The 27547-nt window shown below is 36.9% G+C and overlaps 1 protein-coding gene across 2 annotated transcripts in view; it reads left to right on the top strand.

The window, feature by feature from the left end:
* LOC136864747 (uncharacterized protein F54F2.9) overlaps nt 1-21595 on the top strand; it is a 112700-nt gene extending 91105 nt beyond the window's left edge. For both annotated transcript variants that reach the window (XM_067142102.2, XM_067142101.2), the window contains exons 7-8: nt 12104-12674; nt 21279-21595. In XM_067142102.2, the coding sequence (XP_066998203.2) occupies nt 12104-12674; nt 21279-21377 (670 nt within the window). In that variant the 3' untranslated portion in view covers nt 21378-21595. The remainder of the gene's footprint in view (nt 1-12103; nt 12675-21278) is intronic.
* The last annotated feature ends 5952 nt before the right edge of the window (nt 21596-27547 follow it).

The raw sequence follows: 27547 nt of genomic DNA, 5'->3' as shown, positions 1-27547 counted from the left end.
TCCATCTCATCCCTAAGCAGTATTGCTAGATTCAAAAATAATATTTCAGAAGATTGGGCTGAACATTTTGAAAGATGAAGTCATATTTTTAGAAGATGTTTAGAAATATACCATTTTTATTATTTTACTGAAAATTAAATGGATGTACAATATTGACATTGTGCAGTAGAACTGAATAACTTTCCTGAGGATTTCCTCTGTCTCCTTAACCCTCTGAAACTGGTTCTTCGTCAGACTTAGAAACACCATAGGAAACCCAAAATACTGACTCTATGTAGATCTTATTTTATTAATCTTCGATCACCCCTAAAATTCTGTGGTGCCACATGTGCAGAGTCCCACATCTGCATAACAAAGAACACATTTCGCTGGGTAGAGACATGCCAGTAGTGGTTCAACATACCTCAACATGAACCAGATATTCTTGACAGTTGTAACAAGGGCTCGGATGTTAATAAATAGTCATATTTTGTTTCTTTTTTTTTTTTGCTAGGGGCTTTACGTCGCACCGACACAGATAGGTCTTATGGCGACGATGGGATAGGAAAGGCCTAGGAATTGGAAGGAAGCGGCCGTGGCCTTAATTAAGGTACAGCCCCAGCATTTGCCTGGTGTGAAAATGGGAAACCACGGAAAACCATTTTCAGGGCTGCCGATAGTGGGATTCGAACCTACTATCTCCCGGATGCAAGCTCACAGCCACGCGCCTCTACGCGCACGGCCAACTCGCCCGGTATTTTGTTCCTTGCCCTTATTTGCACGCCTAACTGGTTCCTAGTGCAAATCCAGTGATTCTCACCATAAATAAGTGGTTTCTGTTCGTTATATAAATGCTTTTTTTTTTTTTTTTTTTTTTAAGTCATATTTAGGTGGTTATTTGAAGGGCGGAAAGATAGTCCATTCAACGCTCCATGTCATACAATATTGGTGTGCAAAAGACCTCTGGTGGTGACAAATTTGGAGATTGCTGAACAAAATAAATCTCAATCATAGATCACCCAACAGAGGTCCAGTTTACTGTACCATCGGGTAGCGTAAAACAGAATCCACATGGTAGCCGAGACCATATGATGATTGTTATTATTGTGTAATAATCTAACTTAAGTACAATTATTAAGTTGGATTATTAATTGTAGATAATTATCATAATTACAATGGACATCAACATTTGAACATTATTTTATACTATAGACATTACGCAACCAATACCACGTATCCCACAATGCTCTTCCTATCCGTTATTTTCCTTAAGACTGATCATGCCTCCCAGCCACACATAGATATGCAGTTGTAGTGAAGTACTCAACACACTGAATCTACCTTAACTACACTTAAATTTTGCACCACAATTGTCGTTACACACAAATATACAAAAACAGCTCACTCCATCTTCGCTTTTTCTGCTGTCTTTCTCACTCAACAAAGGTCGCTTATTTTCGCTTCTGAGTTCAGTAAAGTCCAGTAGGGGGCAGCCTGCACCGCTCCCCCTCCATTAACCAAGTTACGATACAAAGGTAAATATAAACATAAACAAAATGTTTACAAGAATATTAAATATATACATCATTGATAGCGAGTGGGAAACCTGACTGTCCTTCAACTATGTGATGTTTTTACCACTTTCTCCTTGCTGGGCTTGTCCTAGGAATCTGTCGTTGATCTATCAGGGGGGTAGAGTCCTTGCAAGACACTTGATCATTCTGTATGATGAGCTGTACAAGTCTCATCATCTGCTGCTATGAAGTAGGCTAGTTTCAGGCGATCAATGGACACATTCACAGATTTATTTTTTATGGTACCATGAAATATTTATCAGTTTTTGTCAGTTACCTGGAAAGGACCTTCATATGGGGGTTGCAAAGGTTTTTTCACTATCGATTCTCAGAAGTACGTGAGTACGTTTAGTCAAGTCTTATGGATGAACGCAGTTTGGGAAGTTTTGTGCTGAACTTTCACAGGTCTGATTTGCTGCATATGCTGCTGAAGTTTGGAGACAAAAGTTTGTGATTCGATTTGAGACTGAGGGTTATCAAAGAATTCACCTGGAAGCCTAAAATGTGTGCCATACACTATTTGCGCAACTGAACTGTTCGAGTCCTCCCGGAGTGATGTGCGTAGATCTAGCAACACAGTAGGAAGGGTGTCTGTCCACTTTATTGAGTTGTGGGCTTTGATAGCAGTTTTTATTGTTCGATGCAGACGTTCAACCTTACAATTGCTCTGCAGATTATAGGGTGTCGTACGTTTAACCTCCACACCACACAATTCGGAAAGATTTTTAAAGAGCTGACTTTCAAACTGTCGGCCTTGGTCAGTAACTAGATTTGCTGGGACTCCAAACCATGTCACTCACTGATCATAAAATTATTTTGCTACAGTGTCTGCTGCTATATTTTGCATTGGTATTGCTTCCATCCAGTTGGTGAAATGATCTATACATGTGAGGCCATCAGAAGGTGAAAGAGGGCCAACAATGTTTATATGAACAGTGCTGAACCTCTCATCAGGTTCTGGGAAATGGCTGACTGGCAATTTTGTATGTTTTTTTTCTTTTTACATCCCATGCAGGCTTGCGTTCATTTTCTGATGTCTGTCTTGATACAAGGCCAGATAAACTTGGAAGTAACAATAACGGTAGTCTTTATCCCTGGATGTGCTACGTTGTGAATCTGAAGAAAGAATTTTTTTGCAAAATTCTTTTGGAATAGAGTAGAAGTCCATTATAGCGAGAATTCATAACGGCAAAAAATTTACTCGCTAGAGCAGATTGTCGTTATATCCGATCTTTTTGTAAAAGTCGGGAGAAACCCCACACACATTAAAATCAGTATGTAATGGGAACTCGTTTGTTCAAAACTTGCGTTTTTGTCTATTTCCATACTGCGGCCTACTCGTAAGTTATTTTTCTAATTCCAAGATGTGTACACGAATGTTCAATTTCATTCTGAAGAATTGGTGTAGTATCACTCCAGTGGCTTCTGTGACAAACTTTTCAGTTTTCTTATTCAAACAGAGTCACCTAACCTAACTTAACCTCATATGTATCATGACAACATACTTCAAGCATGAGTAATGTTAACCTTTTCACTGTAAATTACTTGGGAATACCCTTTCTGAAATTTAACCAGACACGAGAAAATACAGTGTAGACTCGTATTACGCATTCCTCATTAAGGTAATTTCTCACTTAGCACATCATACATTCGAAGTCCCAATTCACGTCGTATTAAATGTATTTTAAAATGCTTCATTTATCACGTCACAAAAGTTCATTATTACTCTTCAGTACGGTCACATTTTCCCCAGCCCTGAAATTGTTCTTTATCATCCTTTGTGAAAGGATCATGATTTCGAACACAAATTAGAGCCTTCACCACAGGAGGCAAATCTGGGATAGTTACGTGAAAACGGAAAATGGCCGTCAATTCCGGAAATTTAGAGAAATTTAACTTCGGGAAGAAAGCCATCTGCCTCAGGAAAATTCAGTTTTGCTCTCCCGTTTTTGTTGATATTGCTGAATAACCCAGTAAACCTGTTTGTGCTTATATTTCGCATTCCATTCAGAAGTTAGAAATGTATTCTGTGTTGAGTAATGCACTGAGGGGTAGCAAATAATTGTCGAGTGATAGACTACGTAAGAATTAGGAACATAAGTGTGTGAAGTTGCTAGCGTGGTGCATATTTGTCTTGTGGTGGCCCCGTTATAGATGCTGAAAATGTCATGAAATTGTTTATTAACGACCACAAATCCAGGAAGTGGACAGGCATCTACATATGTCAACAGTGGCACGTATGTTGAAACTCACACCGTCGAGTTTCGACTCAAGTCTTATCGAAGTATTGTCGCATTCAAGATGATGGTCAAAGTAATTTCTCTCACACATGGCTGAGTGTAACCGCCAAATAATTCATGGTCGAAGACGGTGATCTGCAATAATGCGCTGATATTTTTTCGGTGCCCCACTGCAAATCTATCTATATATAAAAGAACTTGTCCTGACTGACTGACTGACTGACTGACTGACTGACTGATGGACTGACCGACCGACCATCGCCGAGCCAAAACTACTGGACATAAAGAAATGAAATTTTGGAGATATATTCATATTAAGATGTAGGTGCTCGCTAAGAGAGGAATTTTGGATATTCCTTCACTAAGGGGGTGAAAAGGGGAGTGAAATTTCAAAATGAGTGTATCTATATCTCAAAACTTTAAAAGTTTACAGATGTAAAAATTGGTATTTAGAATCTTCTTTAAAAATAAGGAAACATGTTTTTTTTTTTTGTTTTCTGAAAATCCCAATAGGAGGGGTGAAAAAGGGGTTGAATGCTTTTAATCAGGATACCGGTACTTATATCTCAGAAACTGAAAATATTACAGACCTGAAAATTGGTACTTTTGATCTCTTTTAAAAATAAAGAAACACATATTTTTTTGTTTTTGGAAAATACAATTAATGGGAGGGTGAAAAGGGGGATGAATTTTTAAAATGAGTGCATCTATATCACAAAACATTTAAAGTTTACAGATGTAAAAATTGGTATTTAGAATCTTCATTAAAAATAAAGAAACGCGTATTTTTTTGTTTACGGAAAATCCCAATAGGAAAGGTGGAAAAGGGTGAAAAAGGGGTTGAATGCCTTTAATGAGGCTACTTATATTTCAGAACCTGAAGATATTACAGACCTGAAAATTGGTATTTGGGATCTACTTTAAAAATAAAGAAAGTTTTTTTTCGTTTTTGGAAAATCCAAATAATGGGGGTGAAAAAGGGGGTGAGTTTTTAAAATGAGTGTGTCTACACTTAAAACTTTAAAAGTTTACAGATGTAAAAATTGGTATTTAGAATCTCATTTTAAAATAAGGGAACGCGTATTTTTTTGTTTTCTGTAAATCCCAAAAGGGTGAATAATGGGTTGAATGTCTTTAATGAGGATACATATATCTCAGAAACTAAAGATATTACAGAACTGAAAATTTGTGTATGCCTTTAATGAGGATACTTATATCTCAGAAACTGAAGATATTACAGACCAGAAAATTGGTGTTTGGGATCTCTTTTAAAAATAAAGAAACACATATTTTTTGTTTTTAGAAAATCCAATTAATGGGGGCTGAAAAGGGGGTGAATTTTTAAAATAAGTGTATCTATATCTCAAAACTTTAAAAGTTTACAGATGTAAAAATTGCTATATAGAATGTCCTTTAAAAATAAAGAAACACTATTTTTTGTTTTCGGAAAATCCCAATAGGAAAGGTGGAAAAGGGTGAAAAAGGGGTTGAATGCCTTTAATGAGGCTACTTATATTTCAGAACCTGAAGATATTACAGACCTGAAAATTGGTATTTGGGATCTACTTTAAAAATAAAGAAAGTATTTTTTCGTTTTTGGAAAATCCAAATAATGGGGGTGAAAAGGGGGGTGAATTTTTAAAATGAGTGTGTCTACACTTAAAACTTTAAAAGTTTACAGATGTAAAAATTGGTATTTAGAATCTCATTTTAAAATAAGGGAACACGTATTTTTTTGTTTTCTGTAAATCCCAAAAGGGTGAATAATGGGTTGAATGCCTTTAATGAGGATACATATATCTCAGAAACTAAAGATATTACAGAACTGAAAATTTGTGTATGGGATCTCCTTTAAAAATAAAGAAACACATACTTTTTGTTTTTGGAAAATCCAATTAATGGCGGTTAAACAGGAGTGACAATTTGGGGTGAATTTTTTGAAAGATTATATCTACAGAATATCTGAGAAACATAAAATGTTACAGGCGTAAAAAGTGGGTAATTGGAATCTCCTGTAAATGTAAAGAAACATAGGTGATTTGTTTTTGGAAACTCCATTTAAGGGAAACTAACAAGGGGTGAAATTTTAAAATGAGAATTTCTACAGTATATCTCAAAAAACTTCACATGTTACTGAAGTTAAAAATGATATTTTTTATCTCTATTAAAAATAAAGAAACGTGTATTTTTAGTTTTCGGAAATACCCCTTGGGTTGGGCGGGGGGGGGGCTTAAAGTGACTGAAAATGGTGTTGAATTCTTTTAATTAGGCTACTGGTATCTCAAAAATGAAGATGTTACAGATGTGAAATTTGATATTTGGAATCTGCTTTAAAAGTAAAGAAACACGCATTCTCTGAAAATCCAATGAAGGGGGGGGGGGGGGGAGAATTGAAAAATTAATTGACTTAATTGTATGAGAATACATGCATCTAATAAAAACTAAAGTTGTTACAGACGTGAAAATTGGTATTTGGATCTCCTTTTAAAACAAAGAAAAACGCGTTTTGTGGGGGGAAATCATCTTGGGGGGCGGGAGTGAAAAGGAGTTGAATTCCTTTCATGAGAACACATAAATCAAAAACTGAAGAAGTTAGAGTCGTGATAATTGGTATTTAGAAGATCCTGTACTATTAAAGAAACTAGTATTTTTTGCCGGAAAATTCACTTAAGGGGGGAGAAGTGTGAACGTAAGTGAAAAAAAAAGTGAATTATGTTTATGGGAATACTTATATCTCAAAGCTGAATGTAACGCACGTGAACATTGGTATTTGGAATCTCCTTTAGCCCTTTGGGGTCCAATGTCGGACTCAGTCCGACATCATTAATTTTCAGTTCCGGTCCTATGTCGGACCTAGTCCGACACAACTTTGAGGTTATATATTTCGTATGCTGGAGCAGAAATGGCGCCGAGCTTTACGCAGTATACAGCCTTGGCATTTATCTCTTGCCTACTGACATCTGCTGTTCATTCCTTTAAGCTGAATTGTGTTTTCTTTGGAGATAATTCCTCACTGTCACTGCTGAGTTTACTTTTGTTATCAACATGGCGTCCACCAGCCGCGGCATGGAGCCTAATGATATTTACGAACAGTTATGTGACAGTGGTGATATTGACAATGATTTGTTGACAGATTCTGATGGTGACAACCGGAATGGGCAAGGAGAAGAAAGAATTTTGAAGCCTGGTGCCATTATAGATTACACAGGCAAAATGGGAGGGGTCGATCGTGCTGATCACGACTGCTCATCTTATGGTATTGTAGTGAAAAGCCTGAAGTGGTGGAGGAAATTGTACTGCTGGGTGTTGGAGGTAGCTTTTGTGAACAGTTTTCACCTATATAATTTGCAACAAAAGGCAGAAAATAAGCTCGAGGTGAATCACAAAACATTCAGGGACCGAGTTATTATGGGGCTTGTTGGGGACGTTAGGAACAAAAATGCCCGTAAGCGCGGCCGACGGAGCAGCTGTGACGAAGAACTTCGACTGAACTGGAAGCTACACATCATAGATGCTCGCCAGGATAAAAAAAACCAAGGACTGTGCCATGTGTTCCGACAGGAAAGTGAAAGGAGGCAGAAAGGAGACATCATTTTTTGTGAGACCTGTCCAGGGAACCCAGGACTACACCCGAACAAATGCTTCCGGAAGTACCATACTTTGAAAAAATATCGCTGATAATGTGGTTAACTTGACTGATAATAAATAAATTTGCAGTTCGTATTATTAATGTAAAAATTCAGCTTTTTACTTATGTAGTACTTCCTTCCCATATCTGCCTAATGTCAAATTGGACCTGTGCAGGATGCAGGTGGAAAATCAATTGGACCCCAAAGGGTTAAACATAAAGAAACACGCCTTCTTTTGGGCGTGGGAAATCAACTTAACCGCTGTGGGGTGAAAACTGAGGTGAGACCAATTGATTTTACTGTTCCTAATGTACTTATGAGGAGCGTCCGTGGCTCAGGCAACAGCGCGCTGGCCTCTCACTGCTGAGTTTCGTGGTTCAAATCCCGGTCACTCCATGTGATACTTGTGCTGGACAAAGCGGGGGTGGGATAGGTTTTTCTCCGGGTAATCCGGTTTTTTCTCTCATTATTCATTCCAGCAACACTGTCCAATATTTCATTTCATTTTGTCATTCATCGATCATTGCCCCAGAGGAGTGCTTCGGCAGCCGGCACAATTCCTATAATATATAAGTAATAATAATAATAACGTAAATGTTTCCACCTTTTCAATACAATATATTCACAAAATTACAAAATTATACGGTACTAGTTTCGACCCATCTAGGGGTCATCATCAGCCGTATTGGAGCAAAGATCATTTGTGGCAAAATCCTAAATCCTAAGACAATATTGTCTTAGGATTTCGCCACAAATGATCTTTGCTCCAATACGGCTGATGATGACCCCTAGATGGGTCGAAACTAGTACCGTATAATTTTGTAATTTTGTGAATATATTGTATTGAAAAGGTGGAAACATTTACGTTATTATTATTATTACTTATATATTATTCTCAGTTCAATACGGACCAAAAACATGAAATTCATAACCATCAACAATTCCTATTGTCGCCGCTCGGTGGGGCTTTAGTCATCCCATTCCTGACCCTGTCGAATGACTGGAAACAGGCTGTAGATTTTCGATGTACTTATTCTGATCATAAACCGAACATTTTTCTTCTTTCCTTGGTTTGTTTTCAACAGCCATCTTTTCCTTCGGAGAACGATCTTAGATTACAGTAGATTCTCCTGGCATATAAGTAAAAATTTAAACACATTTGAAATAAACGATAAGAATGAGTTTGACCGCCAAATTGTTCACCTCTATAATAAGGTCAATAATGCACGGAAGTATGTCATTCGTATCACCAGAAATCCTGCACACTTGTCTATGCGCGACAATGGTGCTGGTCACATTCTCAACAATAACAATGGCAGCAGATGTAATTTACTGCCAAGTAGCGGTCTTGCATCTTCCTGTGGGGTCCAGAACATCTAATAATAATAATAATAATAATAATAATAATAATAATAATAATAATGTTCTGGACCGTCGTCAAATGTGTGGACCGCGCTGGAAACGGGTCCTGGACTGTTAATGACTAAGAATGCAGTCCGGCCGCGGGTTCAGTACCACCAAGGCACCCAAGACGACACCACGCTGGATCTCCTGAAGGATTTGATCCATATTAAAAATGTTTATAGGAAAAGATGGCAAAGATTTAGGGACCCAACTGACCGGGTGGAATACCTGGACCTAGCCCGGGAAGTACAAAATCGATTGCTGGAAAGAAAGATTGAAAAATGGGAGGAAACTTGCCATAATCTATTAGAAAACGAGTCAGATTGCAAATTTCGGCGGATTATATATCTAAAACAATAAGCATTCAATTATAAATTTCAGTATAATACCGTAGCGAATCACGGGTATCTTGTTAGTGTTTTTATATTTGTTATCAGGTATTTTACACACCTTTTAATACACTGTTTTTATTTAATAAGCCTCAGTAGAAAAAGGTTTTCATATTATCTCTAGTCTCTTTCATGCCTTTAAATACTCTCATCGCATCTTCAGAAGCGGTAGATAGCCTACAACTTTCTCTGTACCCATACATACATGACGTAAAATGCATGCATTTCGGAAAAAACATATCAAATGTTTATATATTCGTGTTGGGTAGTTTTTATTCGTGTATTCAGTAGTACGTTTTCTTGCTTAACGCATTATTTTTCCTTGTCCCCTGCAGAAACGCCTAACAAGTTTGTATTGAATAAACTAACCTCCGAAATCAGTCATCCACTCTGTGCCGTATCTTGGGGTGTATCACATTTTTGCTTACTTTCAGTACATAGTTTTAAAATTAAACAATCATTTACTTCAGGCTTTATTTCTAATGAGTTAACTACTGCCATCGGCCACGTTATTTACGCATTTATTAGAAGACATGTTCTCTTTCATTTTGAAATTTGCTTATAGAGCGCCAGTCGATGAGTATTACTAATCTACTCCAATATTGCCTTGGAGTTCAAATGTCGACGAGTGATCTTGCTAGTGCACATAGCAAAAAATCTATACCGAAGATGATCGATCAAGTTCAATATAATCGCTTGCGTGCATAAATAATGGGAAAAATTATGCACGCTTAATCGCTCATAATAACAGATGCATCAATGATAGGTTTCTCGCTGTTACCGAAGGATAATACACAGTTTAATATAGGGATTTCCAAGGGACAAAAAACAGCTGTCTTTATAACTGAGTTCTCGCTATATGCCGTACTCGCTATAGTGGACATCTACTGTATGTGACCTTATGTTGTTTGTTGAAGTATCACACCATAGTAACTTTCCAGAAGGCAGTGGGTAGCTCTTGAACGTTCACTGTCTTGACATTGACTGTCAGCGACTGTGTCATGATCGATGGCAGTCATAGATTCAGTCCGTGACAGGTTATCCGCAATGATATTGTCCTTGTCGCTAATGTGTTGGTTGTTTGTTGTAAACTTGTAGATGTACTGCAGATGATAAAAATGTTGATTCCCATAGGGAACCTGAAATGTCCAATAACGGACCAACTATATTGCTATTGTACTGCAGATGTCGCAACTGCCATGGAGATGCCTTCTCATTTTTTTGATTAAATGCAAAAATAAGTGGTTTATGATCCGTTTATATTATGAAGTCTCTTCCTTCGAGAAAATGTTTGAGTTGCATTACTACAGTTCACGGTCATAGGTGCTATACATTCTCTCTGTATCGCTTAGCTTCTTCGAAAAGAATCCAGTAGGTTTCCATCCTTTTTCTACATACTGTTGCAGGACACTTCGTACTTCAAAGTCACTTGCATCTACTGCCAGGGCCAGCTGGTATGTTGGGTCTGGGAATGTAAGAAGTACTGTACCTATTTGCCGAGTCCTGCTTATATTTTTCAAATTTTGTGATAGCTTCTGGGGTCGCTTATCTTTCTTCTTAGCACCTTTCAGATAAGCATGCAAAAGAGACTGTGTTTCTGCTGCATCCTTGAGGTATCATCTGTAGAAATTAACAGTACCTAAGAATACATGAAGGTCATGAACTGTCTGTGATAGTATCTAATCAACAATCGCTTTCACTTTATCCGGTAAGGGTTTGAAACCTTCCGTGGTGATTAAGTGTTCCAGACATTGCAATTGCTTGACACCAAGTACAGACTTGGAAACATTAAAACATTAATTTGGAGGCCAAATTCATGCAGCTTCTCAAACACAATCTTAAGATGCTCATGATGTTCCTCTACTGATGCTGAAGCAATTACGGCAGTCATCAAGATATGGAAAAATAGTCTAGGCCTCTAAATACCTCATTAATGAAACGTTAGAAAACTGCTTGGTAATAATGGAGTAATAATGGCGGTTTTAGTTTTGTATCTCTCTGCTACAGGGATTTGGAAATATGCCTTCAAGAGGTCAAGCTTGCTAAATATTTTCTTACCCCTCAAAATATGTTGAAAATCTTCAATCCGAGGAATCGGATATCGGTCTGGGATAATTTGTGTGTTTAGTCGTCTATAATCACCACATTGTCGAAAAGTTCCATCCTTTTTGAGGACTAGTTGGAGAAGACCAGCCCATTGCGACTTTGATGGTCGAATAATTCCACTGTTTTGCATAAACTGGAATTCCTGTTTACCGATGTGTAGCTTACATGGATCCAGCTGCCTGGGCTTGCAGTATACTGGTTTGCCTTCAGTTGGGATGAAGTGTTGAATATCGGGTTTCATTTGAGTGGGTAGTGAATTTGCCCATATGTAAAGGAAAGGAAAATGAACCTTATTGTACCGTAGTGTAAGAATATATACTTCCATGAAGTATTTATGCACTCCTACAGTATAATGCATTTTCCTATATACGTTAGCACAGGAAAATGAAGACAGTGAACATTGCTCTGATGGACTGCATATCCATGTGAGGCTGGGAGACATGCTCAGTCTTAAGGAGGATAATAGATCGGAAGAACATTGTGGGATACCTCCTGCACCCTCGCTATGCTCTTTTGCTTTCAATGTGTGTATACAACATTTAACATGAAATATTATGTTCAATTTTACATACAATTAAATTACACCTTTTACTTTATTTGCCTGTTTGAACTGCCTAGAATTTTAAATTATCTGATGTGAACATTGCAGGGTTTTACTGTTATGTTGCTTCTGGGCCTGAAAAACCATAAATATTGTTATTTTTCTTTCCAGTTGAAGTCTTATAATTTCTTTTCTATCATTTTAAAGTGTTAGGTCATTGATTGATTTATCTATTTTTAAGGTCAGAGGAGGAAGAGGAAGCGGTTGAAGTTGAACCTCGTGCTCCACGACGTCGGAAGGGTAAATTTGCCCTTCCGGAGATAAGTGACACTGGTGACTGTGTTGCTGGTAGTACAAATGTAGTACAAACCAAAAACAAGTCAGAAAAGAAACAAGATGATGTCCCCATCGTGACAGGTGGATTGTGGACAGATGAAGATCTTATAGAACTCATCCGTTTGGTGAAAAAGTTTCCTCAAGGAACGGCATCACGCTGGGAAAAAATTGCCCAGGCAATGCGTAGGTCTGTGGCAGAAGTGACGTTTATGGCAAAGAAAGTGAAGGAGGATGGTTATCGCGTTGGGTCTGCGGGTGAAAGTCCTGAAGAATCAACTACAGCTGGCTCTGTAGATTCAAATGGAAAAACTGGTAAAGTGAAGACTAGGGGTGGGAAGCACGTGGATGAAAATGTTGGATCGAATTGGACTCAGATGCAACAAGAAGCTCTGGAAGCTTCACTTATCAAATATCCAAAGAGTGGGACTCTTGATCGATGGGAAAAGATTGCCAAATGTGTACCTGGTAAAACCAAGGTGAGTGAAACATTGCTTGTTTCTTTGTTGTATATTTTATTCTTAAACTAATATTTGTGTAACTTGTTTTACTGCTGATAGCAGCTAATGGCAATTTCACACTGAATTGTTTGCTCTGTACCTGTTATGATGCTCTGGTTACCTCGAACCATGTTTAAAGTGCTGCATTGCTGCCTACTGATGCATAATTTATACCTGCAGATTGGGAACATAAAAATGGTTTTAATACCAGGACAGTCAGTGTAGTCTTTCATTATATTACATTTCACTATCCTTAGGATTTGCTTGAGAGTATTGAACGTAATATACAATTAAGTTATTGCCAATTTGAATGATATTGTTCACTACTACAGCTTGTGAAGAATTTGTATCCTATTTGTACCACAGTTCAAATACTTTGTAAGCATCCTTCTGCATGGCTGGCAGGGCATGGTCATGTAGGTAGGGTAGAAGGTCTGCTTAACGCACTTTCTCTCTTCCCAGTTTGTCATCTCGTAACTTGCTTGCTGACACATTGTGTTCAGCCATTTTGTACACATCTCGTAAGCAGCTATTCATGTGATGTTGGCTAGAGTCCTGTTACACCTAATAACTACCGTAAAACGGGGTAACTTCAGCCAGTTTCTCGTATATTTTTAAAATTAAAATGTGAAATATTCCCTCTAATTTTCTGAAAAATATAATATTAAGTTCTGCCATGTTTGTTCTTCATTTTTAAATATGAACATAATTCTAATTGTTATTCATTAATGAATTATGATTATCGAAAGAGTGGCCGGAGTTACCCCATGCTTTGGGGTTACTTCGTCCGCCATAAAAATAACTCAAGAAATGAAGTTTTCTTTGATGTAGTGTTACTTCGGCCATCATGAATGTTTTTAAAAACCTGCAGAACGCCCAGTGTCAACAATCACAAACAAATTAAAACGATTTATAGTGAAACAGATGTATAGTGGTCAAATTCACATTTTCCCCAAAGAAGAAACTATTTTATTTAGTCTAAGCGTACAAGCATAGTATGAAATTAAAAATTACATGTTGCATTGCATAAATAGTTGTAATAGTAACAAAAGATCATAAATAAAAGGTACGAAAATCATAAATCCCAATTGTATGGAGAGGAAAGGAGGTCAGAAAAGAAGCAATCTTGTAGATTTTCCTCATAATACACTGTCTTCTAAATTAGAAAATATCTGGGCCGTCAATCAAGATCGTAAATGTGTATCGTCCATGTCAACTGATATCCGTCTATTTATTATTGAAAATGGGAACCGTCTTTCCCATTCCTTTCGGGATAAACTTCTCCATTTATTGCGCCTTTATTAATCTCCTCTAAAGCATCTTTGAAGTAAACAGGATTGTAATTACAATACCCGCGGCCGTGTAATGTTTTCCTGTATGTTCTTGGCATGGCCGAAGTTACCCTGGAAGTGGACAACTTTTATCACAAAACTATTCCCTGAAAGACCTATTTGAATAAAATGCATCAGATTGTGTTGATCAGTTACCAGACATACTTATGTTCTGACCCCATAAACCACTGGAATGGAGAATTGAATGCTGGGGCTAGAGAACAGTTTGTTTTCTGCTGTTACCAGACAAGACAATAGTCGGGGCTGCAAAAAAAAAAATCGTTTCACTCAACAATGAGCCCACCAATGTTCTTTGGACTACCGAGTGTTGATTAGAGCATTCTATGGTATGTGCATTTTAATTGTTGCTAATGGTTCATCTTTTTCAGTATAGGAGGCAGGAGAAAATAAGTGTTGCTATTCGTCAGTGGCCGAAGTTACCCTGTATGGCCGAAGTTACCCCACTTTACGGTATCTTAAGGTCCACAAGCAGGATATTTTAATATCTCAGAAACGTATGAGCCCCTACTAGTTAAATTTTTCCCAACCCGTGTATCAGTGTAAAACACCGTGTATAAGTAGGTCCAGTAGGGACAAACAATTTCTTCAAAACTATCGTGCAGTCTCAATTGTTCCAATAATTTTTAAAATATTTGAATCACTTTTGTACAATCAACTTAGCAACTATTTTGAAACTTACAGTCTCCTATCCAACAGTCAATTTGGGTTTCGACAAGATAAATGTACTACTACTGCCGTTCTTGAAATTGTTAATCAAATATTAACAGCTTTTGAAAACAAGCAGGCCATCTCTTTGGTGTTATGTGATCTAAGTAAAGCTTTTGGTTGTATTAATCATGAAATTTTACTTGCAAAGCTTGAGATGTATGGTGTCGAGTATCCCTCACTGAACATAATTAAGTCATACTTAAATAACAGATATCACTTTGTCTCAATTAAAAATAGGTATTCCACTTTGAAGAAAGTTACAGCTGGTGTGCTACAGAGCTCTATCCTCGGTCCCTTTTTATTCATTCCAGCAGTCAATGATTTACTGCAAAATGTCACAGCTCATGCTCTTATATCCTATGCGGACGATACAACGTTAATTACAAAACACCAGAGCATCTCAGGTTTGCATCAGATGTCGTAGGAAGCTCTTGCAACTGCAATGCATTGGTTTTCGTCCAATAGGCTGTTGTGCAATCAGGATAAAACTCAATTTCTCACACTAGGATTATCCAGAGATATTGAAAGTCAGTCAGTCGAACTTTTGGGTTTTCATATTGATGCCAAATTGAACTGGGAAACACACATTGATCATGTTTGTAAAAAAATGTCGCAAGTGGCCTATTTGATATGGAAATTGAGGGATTTGGTTGGCAGTGACTACCTAAGGATGGCATATTTTGGTCTCTTCCATTCACACATTACTTATGGACTGTTATTATGGGGGCATTCTTCTTATGTATATAATATTCTTCCAATACAGAAAAAGATTGTCCGAACAATGTGTAGGGCTGGTGCAATTGACCATTGTCGACCTCTCTTCATTAAGCTTAAAATACTGACAATTATAAATTTGTATATCTTTGACATATATTTAAAAAAAACATAAATGAATTCAGTACTAGGGAAAACATTCACCTTCATGATACTAGGGGCAAAGCAGACATTGACATCCCAATTCACAGGCTGTCAAAAACTGCTCACTCACATAAAATCAGTTGTTTAAGATTATTTAATAAATTACAACATCTTGCACGGTCCACTCCTTTAAGTAATTTTAAAAGAAAAATGTGTGATTTATTAATAGAAAATCCATTTTATAATACCTCTGAATTCTTAGAAATGTATAATGTTAGTATTAAGTTTTAATAAAAGGTGTATGTTCATATAGTCTTAGTAATATTAAGTACTAAATTATTATCAGTTGATGAAGCCTATTTCATTGTATATGGTCAATGGCAAATAAAGATTCTTGATACTTCCTCTTAAATGGGATAAAGAAAACGTTGTGTCTGTTCGTACTTTTAAGAATCTAATAATGCATCATTGGCGGAAAGTTATATTAAACATTAATCTGAAACATAAATCTTAGTACTGCGCATCAACCATGTGGGGACATAGAATCAGTATCTTCATTTTTTTTTATAATGACAAAAGATTCAGTTATACAACTACACCACTTGCTATAAGCCTAATAAAGTTACTGTTGATGAAACCATAATAAACACTATAGGTGAATAATGTACACTTTAATGTCTATATCACAACAAAGTAAAAGCTTACATCATTACCAAATCAAACTATAGAACTAAAAATATGTATTGAAACTGTGCGAGAAACCAAGAACTTAACCTTGGAGCAAACCAGAAATTTGTTAGTCATCCACAGCAACGCACTCTGACGTCAGCTTAGTACGATATGTAGATTAAGACTGGGCAGCTGGAGGAGTAGGAGACGAGGGAGCCCCCTTGCTTGCCCTCATCACATGCGTGCACAATTCCCATGCAGGATGCTTACTAAGGCCCGGTTTATTCAGTCTCAGTTAAAAGAACACTTAACACACTGTTAACATACCATTAAAAATTAGCAGCATGTTAAGATTCTTGCGTTTATTCAAACATTTCCTGGGAACTGTTAGCTAACACGGTGTTAACTCTCACAAGAGTCGGGATTAGTGAGAATCTAGAAAGCCATGGCAGAACCATGCAGTTTGTGAGCGTTCTTCAATGCGCCTTTGTCTTAATACAGCTGTAAAGTCAGCATTTATTCAAATTTTTTGTCTTGATCGTGAATTTTCTGTTGCTCTACAGACCAATATGAAAAAGAAAAGGCTGAGAGGAGAATGCTTGGCTCAAATGTCTCTTCTTTTGGAAATGATTTCCAAGTATACACCCAATATTCACCGTAGGAGCTTTTTAATAGGCGCAACCGCCCTGCTGTTTTTTACAGACCATCCGGCTAACATAACCTAGATATATGTTAGTTTCATAAATTGAATACATAATTGAGTCATTGAGTGTTCCAAGTTAAAATGTAAATACTGTAAAACTGTTTATTTAAATGACAAATCTTGACTATTGTCAGTATAATTGCATCAATTACATCCGAGTTCAAACGTTCACCTTTATCACGCCGTATCATGCGTGAACAATGACTGGATTAGCATGAAACCGCATGCAAGCATTAAATTCCGCATGACACACCACAGCAACCGAGCGGTAAGTTCCGCTGTTACATTATGATCAACGAGTAGCAGAACACAAGAAGTTCAAAATACTCTTACGTCTTGTTCATGACAATAACACTAAAAAGAAAATAGTTCAATTTTGCAGTTAATGTTTACCTGTCTGATATTATTCTTAATGCACTTGGTCAATGAAACAGAATGAATAGTGAAATTCAGAGTTAAAACTGTATAACTCGGGGTTAAGGTTTAACCCACGTTAATGAAACCGGCCCCGAGAGAAGTAAACTGAAATGTGATCATATTAATTTTTTACGTAGTATTTCCCATCCGGCTGCTCATTACTGCCATGCAGGTGGCGAAAATTTCTGGGGAGGACACTGTATACCTATTATAAAAAGAATAGCAAACTAATGGATCCATTCTCAAAGCTAAAAGTGACACTTGGCAGAAAATTTGTGATGAATTCTGTGTGCATACTGACGTTAGCCTACGTACGATCAAGCAACTGAAACAACTATATGAAAATCAGCTCTTCTGTTTCTGACTCTTCCTGGAAAAGGCCTATCATATTGCAGATGTTCAAGTTACAGAAGTTCTGCATCTAATGCACCTACCATATTTTGAGCTAACAGAGAATTTAACTGCTTGAACCTGGGCAGTTAACTGAGAGTTTAACAGATTGTTAGTCTTAACCAATGTTGAATAAAGGCTAATTTGGTTAAGTTCACTGTTAAATTATGTTAATAGGCAGTCAAATGTTAACTGAGGTTGAATAAATTGGGCCTTAGTATTAGCACTCTAGTTAAAATTCCCAGAGGCCTCTTGCCTAACATTGCTAAATGAAGTGATTTACGTCATATAGGCCTACGCAAAAAATCTGTGCCATTTAAGAATCTGCACTTTTTTAAAAAAATTGGCTTTAATTTGTGTTTTATTTAGAAGAAATTAACCCTGCATAATGATGTACTCCAGAACTGAATTCAGTAAAATTAATTTGTTTTAAGGCAACCCACTGATCAGAATTGTCATGTGGTTTACTTACCTTCCCCTGATATTTTTGTTTGGCTAGTTTCACCTATATGTTGTTATAAAGATTGCGCTGTCTGGTATTAACTGTATAGGAACGTGTTGTGCAAAATGTCTGGTCTTTTTTCTTTTGCCAGCTGTGAGTATAACTTTCTCTGACATTGTATTTTCTTCCTGCTGTTAATAATCACACGTAACTTCTTGCATTGAACAAAACAGTAGAGGATATATAGGATGGGATGAAATGCATTCTTTTTTAGATATGTTACAATGTTTTCATAAATGTGGTATTTCATGTTATATAGATTGGAAAAAACTTAAATGTTACATTAACTAAGTCAACAGTGAGAAGAATGGCTTCCATTTTAACAAATTATGAAAGGAATTTATTTTGTTTTTTCTTTGGTTATTTTTGCATGTAATTAATTGACAGGGGCCAGTGGAAAAGGGGCACATGTTACCTGTGAAGTGCTTGTGTGATTTTGGTACAGGAAGACAGCTGATGCCATCTATAGCTCATTCCATGTTAAGAAAACAGTATTGCTCTTATGGCAACAGGGTTGCCATATGGAGCGACTCTGCTCAACACCATCACGGGAAAATGCCGTCACATAAATTTGTGAAATTCAGTAATTATGTTCAAGACAAAAAGCAGAAGAAATTGAGCTACAAATTAATTTTATGAAATAAAGGCACAGGATCAGAGGTAAACTACGACACACAAAAAACCTCAGCATTGAAGTGTAAGGCAAACTGGGGAAGAAAATATACAAATAATTTTCATGGGCTCGAGGGGTAAGGGATGTATTTAATTGCATTCAATAAATTTATCCAGGCCATAAAGGCTAGATGCAACAAATACATATTGTAGATGACTCTTCAGAAGATCACAGTATGCCGGGCTGAGTGGCTCAGACAGTTAAGGCGCTGGCTGTCTAAACCCAACTTGGCAGGTTCGATCCTGGCTCAGTCCGGTGGTATTTGAAGGTGCTCAAATACGACAGCCCCGTGTCGGTAGATTTACTGGCACGTAAAAGAACTCCTGCAGGACTAAATTCCGGCACCTCGGCGTCTCCGAAGACCTTAAAAAAAAGTAGTTAGTGGGACGTAAAGCAAACAACATTATTATTAAGATCACAGTATTAACGTTAAAGAAAGAAATCACACATATAGGCTTATCGCATAACTCTCACTCAACACGCTGATTTAGAACCTAAAAACACACACAATAAATAAATACTGTAGATGACTTCACTACTGAACTGAGCTGCCGGCGGTTCACATACTGAGGGACTACACAAGGCTTATACCAGAACAACACTGAAGAAGGAAAATGAAGAAGGCAACGAAGCGATGGCAGTTCCCGCCATTGTTCTTCCTCCCTACAAATATATTTATGAAAAATAAAATGTAATGTAGTTAATTTAATAGCTCGCAGGCAAAAATGCCTCTTCCTCTTAATCTATCTTTCATAATACATTACAAAGTACAGTATAATATCCCTTAATCACGAGGAATTGTGGGTGTCACATAGGGGGTGTGTTCACGCCTTGTAGGTCCATAAGAACAGTACTCTTTTCTTAACGTGGAATGAGCTATAGTATCATCTGTAGGAACTTGTATCACAATGGCATGTGCCCATTCTTTGAAAGAGAGCATTATATATTTGCTATTACTCATGACTGACACATTCCCAGTGGAAAAGAGGCCCATGCCATTAGTTTCTTTATGTCTGATGAGTCGATGCTTCTCACTGGTCGGCTTGGTTTTGGACAACCAATCAGAAAGTGTTTCCCAAATGCCGTTTATAAGTTTCCAAGATGGCAGCAATTAATGTTCTTCAAGAAGAAAATGCAACAGTACGTGTAAAAAAGAAAAACTTCCTAATGAAAATGACTGGAAAGATAATGAAAGGAAGAGTTTAAGAAACAGGAAAAGAATATACATATCGAAAGAATAAGATTGTTCATGGTAAAGTGTTTAATAGTGCCAATGATCCATGCTGCAAAACAAGTTTCTGTAAATACTCAACATTGAATAAAGAATAGGAGGAGGTATTTATTGAGTTTTAATAGTTGGGAGATTATAATAAACAAAATGCTTATTTATTTGGATTAGTGCGGCCTAGTGACGATCCAATGGAACTGGAAAACATTGAAGAAGATTTTGACTCTATATGAAGTGCTATCTAATGTGGCTGACTACATGTCCAGGATTTCTTTTCATTATTTACTGTAATGAAAACCTACAACCTGTTTTCCAGTCATTGACCGGGTCAGGGATGTAATGAATGAAACATATATAGGCTGTTAGTACGATGGGGTCGCCACTCCCAAAGTGATTTATTAATGAGTGATAAATGCTATGAAATGAGAATGGAGAGTGTTGCTGGAATGAAAGATGACAGGGAAAGCCGGAGTACCCGGAGAAAAACCTGTCCCGCCTCTGCTTTGTCCAGCACAAATCTCACATGGAGTGACCGGGATTTGAACCACGGTAACCAGCGGTGAGAGGCCGACGCGCTGCCATCTGAGCCACGGAGGCTCTTATTTACTGTAATATTGTAATAAAATGGCCTAATATGTAGTAGCATTTCCAAAACACCATCTAGTTACTGTAACAACTGTTACTAGAACAGCAGGAGTTCAGATTACTATCCAAAATCTGATTTCCTTAATTTTTTTTTTATTGACAAAACACACTGTGTTGGCATGTGCCTCTTTTCCACTGGGCCCCTCTTTTTTAAATATGTTTTTCTCCACCTGAACTGTCTTTTTTTTACCCTTATTAGTTTTATCTGATCTCAGTTTAGACTTCTTAATCAAACCTGTGCCTTAAAAGTCAAGTGAGCTTGTTATTTACAAATACACACTTCCATACAATTGTGATGTCATTAGTGAAACCTGGTTGTTTTAGGCAAGAGCTGCTGTAATGTTATATATCTTCTTACAGTTCTTTTTGGAAGCTGTTTTAGATTGATTTCTTTGTTATAAGATGAAAATTTAATATATCATTCATTATCCTTTTCAGGAGGAGTGTATGTTGCGATACAAACAGTGTTTTGAAATCGTAAAGAGGAAAAGAGGGGCAGGAGACAGTGCGTCAACTGTGAACGAGAGCAGTACATGATCAAATTTGTGATTAGTATTGAATTACCGACAGAAGTATTGACTCAAAGATAATTAAAACAGAGCAATCTTGTAGTTGCCATTTCAATGCTGGACGGCAATTACTTATGAAATCTCCAAAGAAGTTGTATGAAGAATGAGTGTTGTTATACCCGATTTAGTATGTATTGCTACAAATACATTTTCATCTGAAATAAAGTGTTGTTATAGAAGTTTTAATTCTTCCTGGGTGTAACTCTCTATGAATTGTGCTTGTTTCTGTAATATTTGGTCCAGTATTTATGGTATGGAAAGTTCCTTTTCTCCATCTACTATTTTCTGATTTTAATGTATGAATTTTGGAGTCTTCATCTGTTTTCTTTAACGGCACTTTTAGGGGAGTGAGAGACAACTGATTGCCCTTCAACTGTGTACCTGTTTAAACTTTATGTATTGAAATGAAAACTACAGATGTACTGATTGCTAGGGCTTGGATTTTTAGGTAAATAAATATTTTTTATGTATAATACATACATTTTTTTGTAATTGCATAAATTCCTGTTTTTCTGTTATTAGCATATAATATGTACAATTTTTTTTAAAATCAGTATGCTAGACCTTTCAGTTTATTGCATTTCTGTTTTGTGTCACTTAAACAGGGAAGAACTTGTGAGCTATCTAATCTTAATATCGTCCCTGGAAAGGCAAAGTGTCGTAAGCGACATTTTTGTCAAAATTGAGGCTACGATGTTTATACTTCAATCGGACTCCACTGCACGTGCTGGCAAAGTATCGTAAGTGTCAAATGAATCTAGACGGTAAAAACAACATAAAAAGGAAATTATCGTGACCACCGTCAATAATATACACAACACCAGGTTATTGTAAGCGCCAGTCATTACCTCTTAAGCGTCTGAGTTAGAATCTTGTAATTTGTGTACAGATTATCGTACGCGACAAGTTTTCAATTCGGAGGGAACATGGAAGGCGTCAGTTTCGTTGTTCGTGACTGTTGTCGGTCATTGCTGAAGTACACATTTTATAACTGCCTCAAATCAATTTGGCACTTGAAACATATGGCAAAGCCTTCTGGCGGACCTATCACATGTTTATTTACAGCTCTTATAGTATGTTAGTGGAATGCAGAAGAGGGGTGGAAAGAGAAGAAGAGGGACTGCTTCTTGTGGCAGACTTGACTGATCAAGTACGGTCAGTAGCTAAACAAATCGGTTCATTGTCAGTACATATTCCTGCCGTTCGTGCCCGAAGTGAATTATGCCGCTGAAAATTCTCAACTGAAGTTTGCGACAACAAGAGGAGAAACATGAGAGATTATTCAGTGTTCATAGTTTTATGAATAAGGAAGCTGAGGGTAGAACGAATAAAACACAAGAATAGTATAGAAGGGAGTTTTTCAAGTACAACAAAAAATAGCAGATGTAACAGAAGTGTTGTAGAGGACGGTCAAGAGAATTTTAACACAGCCAACTTGCTCGGTGCCGTACTATTATTGCAGCAGCAGGTTTTGTTGTTAGTTATCCTAAAATGTTACATGAGTATTGCATGGTTTACCCAGAATGTGTGAAGAAATTACAGCAGTATATCCTAATGTGGATAAATTGATTTCTAACGGGGGAAAAGTGTTCATTCAGTCGTCAAGAATAATTCGCATATTTAAGACTAAAAATCCCAACGTACCACTGCCACTCACCCCTGTAATAATACTGTCATGAACTCGGGTCACTGCAGTTCAGTATTTTGCAGAAATTTTGATGGCTTTGCCTCAGTAGTTAATGAACTGGACAAAGATGATGCAACTTCAATTGGAATCCTTCAGGAAATGCTAAGTGATACAGTGTTTAAAAATACTTGTGTTTTCTTAGCAGCACAATTGACAAATTTGAAAAGGAAGGGATTCTTTGGTCAGAAAGAGTTCAGTATGTTCATAGCATTGAAAACTTAACTGTCTTAGTGGATCTACAGCACAAATGTTACAAAAAAAAAAAAAAAAACAAAAAAAAATTAGACATGTGTTTGAAAACAACAGTGTAAAATTTCAAATGTGTTAGATGGGCATCAAGAAGAGGATATTGATGTGAGTGTGAGTGAGAAAATTTGCCATACTGACATCTTGTGATGTGGGGCCCTCATTTTCCTGGCATAAGTCATTATTTCGTGATAATCATCAGTCATTTGTGATGGACAGCTTGTCCGACCAATTGACTGAATGGTCAGCATTGGAGCCTTCGGTTCAGAGGGTCTCAGGTTCGATTTCCAGCCAGGTTGAGGATTTTAATCGTGTCTGATTCATTCTTCTGGCCCGGGGACTGGGTGTTTGTGTTTGTCCCAACACTTTCCTCTTCATATTCAGACAACATACTACACTACCAACCACCACAGAAACACGCAATGGTATTTACTGCCCTCCGTATAGGGTTGGCGTCGGGAAGGGCACCCAGCCGTAAAACATGGTCAAATCCACATGTGCAATACAGTTCGCACCCGCGACCCCACAGATGTGGCAAAAGCGGAGGAAGAAGATTTGTGATGGACAGCTTGAGGATGAAACTCATGGTGTATTGTAATTCTTCAGCAATCATGTATTCATGAGTACTGCTAATTGTTTATCTATATATATATATATATATAAAAGAACATGTCCTGACTGACTGACTGACTGACTGACTGACTCATCATCGCTGAGCCAAAACTACTGGACATAAAGAAATGAAATTTTGAGGATACATTTATATTACAATGTAGGTGCTCGCTAAGGGAGGATTTTTTAATATTCCATCGCTAAGGGGGTGAAAAGGGGGGTGAATTTTTGAAATGAGTTTATCTATATCTCAAAACTATAAAAGGTTACAGATGTAAAAATTGGTATTTACAATCTCCTCTAAAAATAAAGAAACACGTATTTTTTGTTTTCAGAAAATCCCAATAGGAGGGGCGAAAAAGGATGAAAAAGGGGTTGAATGCCTTTAATGAGGATACTTATATCTCAGAAACTGAAGATATTACAGACCTGAAAATTTGTATTTGGGATCTCCTTTAAAAATAAACAAACACGTATTTTTGTGTTTTTGTAAAATCCAATTTATTGAGGGGTGAAAAGGGGGCTGAATTTTGAAAATTAGAGTATCTAAATCTCAAAACTTTAAATGTTTTCAGATGTAAAAATTGGTATTTAGGATCTCCTTTAAAAGTAAAGAAACACGTATTTTTTGTTTTCGGAAAATCCCAATACGAGGGGTGAAAGGGGGGTGAAAAACGGGTTGAATGCCTTTAATGAGGTTACTTATATCTAAGAAACTGAAGATATTACAGACGTGAAAAATGGTATTTAGGATCTCCTTTAAAAATAAAGAAACACGTAATTTTAATTTTTGGAAAATCCAAATAGTGAGGGGTTAAAACGGGGGTGAATTTTTAAGATGAGTGTATCTATATCTCAAAACATTAAAAGTTTACAGATGTAAAAATTGATACTTAGAATCTCCTTTGAAAGCAAAGAAACATGTATTTTTTCGTTCTCCAAAAATCCCAATAGGAGGAGTGAAAAGGGGTGTAAAATGTGTTGAATGCCTTTATCAGGATACTTATTGTACCAGTAAAAGAGCCCGACTCTCAGATTAAATTTTAAAGTAGCATGAATATAGTTCTCAGGGTGAAAAACTGGATTAATTGTAGCTAGGGCTCGGTACAGGAGGTAGGGTCCTATCTACAGAAAAACTTTGACTCTGATTGCACAAGAGTTTATTCAAATAAGTCATGAATTTGCACATCACCTCTAAGTAGAAATGGATTGTCTTCCTCGTATTCCAATAGTATGGCTCGGGTTCTCCAGCTCACCAAGCCAAGCTGGTTGAAGCACGTTCCAGAAGACTCCAGGGATTCCAGGGACTCCAGATACTCCAGACAGAGGCAGCTGGACTGTCTGGATTGACGGCAAGTAGAGATGTCTCGAACTCTGAGGCCCGGGTCGAACCCCGGTGATCCAGGCGATGTTGTAGATAGTCATGTACAACCTCAGCCCAATGAGACTGAGAGGATTGATGTTCCCAAGGTCACTAGTAGCACTGAGTCCATGAAAACCTTGGATGATCAACTTTAGAGTTCATCACTAGGAAAATCCTCGTCCCTGAATAACCTTTGGCAACGAAAAATACAAGTCCCTTCTTGTGAAATTATTGTTAAACTCAAAGTTCATTACTGGCGAAGGTGCAAGTCTTTGCCTAAACTCGAATGAAAAACACAAGTCCATTCACTTGGAAGTTTGAATATATTTAAAGTTAATCACTGGTGAAATTCATAAAGTCTTCGAGTAACCACTGACGAAAACACAAGTCCTTCCACATAAATAAATTCACTGACGAAATTTATAAGTCTTTTAAACCAACACTGGCAAATGTACAAGTCTTTGAGTAAATGTAAGTGAAATCCTAACTTTGTTTAAAGCCGTTGGAAAGTTAAAGTTCATCACTAGCAATGTTAATCAATCACTGTCTATTAGAAGGATGAGTTCCTCAACAGTCGCAAATATTCCACGTAAATAATACAAGTCCATTTCACGAACACTTAGAAAAATTCCAGCTTCGATGGCACGTAAATAATACAAGTCCATTCAATTAACACTTGTAAATATTCTAACTTCAATTACGAAGACTTAGAAAATTTTCTACAACACTCGTAGTCTTATGAGTCCACTTTATAGTACTTGGAAGAATCGTCTTCCCACACTTGTAGAATGACAGAGTTCCACGATGATAGTAGCAGCAAGAGTGTCCCCGCTGACTACTAAGGTATTAAGATTTCGGTTGATATCCTCAACCTAAAATCAAAAACAAAGTAGGAATTAATCTACTTTCAAAAAATAAATAAAAAGAAAATATACTCATACTTCTAAAAGTACAGTATAATATCAATAATAAAAACAAAACATAAATTTGAAATAATTGATTATAAAATTTAACACGATAAACCGATTCTCTAGCTGTAATCATCAATGCACAAATTCAAAATCTCAATAAAATTAATCCATAAGATAAAATATCTCCCCCAAAACAATAACTTAAATTACCAAAATCACCTGATAAAGTACAACCTACAAAAAATATAAATGTTATAAAATATATTAAAGACTGAACCACCCATCAATAATCAATTAAAAACATAAAGGGATTAAAAATACGATCATAAATATAAATTTTAACATTGTAATACTCTAAATGTTTGAAAAAAATCATTGCCATGAGTTCGAATTATAGAAACCAACACAGATAGTCCTAAAGCCCCCTCACAAACAGAAAATGTTAAAAAAACTATACTAAAATACAATTCATAATCAAAAAAATTTAAATATAAATAAAGTAACCCAAACAAACTCAACACAATAAATTCTAAACTCAACAATATAGATAATAAATGCTTACGTTTAGAACAAAAAGTTCACGCCCCTATTAAAAATACTAAAATCAAGACAACTCAACTTATATTTATTACCATTGTTTTAGTAGTTTAATAAAAACACTGGTCTTGTAAACCAATATTAAGATTTTCTTCTAAAACTCAGAGGAAAGAAAAATTCTTTTCACTAATCCCCAAAATTACTACTCAGCTGAGACTGTGTGAATAGGCTACAGTAGGTCCTCCTTTTATTCGATTCGGGACGTCTATGTCATAATACGGTTTGATTGAATATCTCCCGAATCCCTCGATGGATTTGCTTGAAACTCGAGCATTGGGACGTTTAGTTGATCCCAAACAAGATGACATATCGCTCGATTAGCAAGCATCATTATTATAGAAATTTCAAAATTTTCTCCATCGAACTCTCTAGAACAAGTGACGTGGAATCCAGAAAATACCAGTCAAGGCTGGTAACACGTGTTGAGACGAGCGGGCGGTCTAGCTAGCTCCTGTGGCTACGTCACAGCTCACAGTTGTCATACACTTGCTAGCTGGTCCTCGCTGCTGGTAAACAAACCAGGCGCTCTCGGAACATTGCGCGTGGTAAATAAACGTAACTTATGCTCAAAAAATACTTATGTACAGGTCGTAACCGGTACATTATATCTCAGGAATTGATGTTGTTATAGACCTGAAAATTGGAATTTCCTTTAAAAATAAAGAAAAAAAGTATTTCTTTTTTAGTTTTTTTGGTGGTTGGGGGGGATCCAATGAATGGGG

Source organism: Anabrus simplex, chromosome 2 (genome assembly GCF_040414725.1).
Source record: "Anabrus simplex isolate iqAnaSimp1 chromosome 2, ASM4041472v1, whole genome shotgun sequence".
In the NCBI taxonomy this organism is placed as follows: domain Eukaryota; kingdom Metazoa; phylum Arthropoda; class Insecta; order Orthoptera; family Tettigoniidae; genus Anabrus; species Anabrus simplex.
This window is presented reverse-complemented; position numbering and strand designations above follow the sequence as displayed.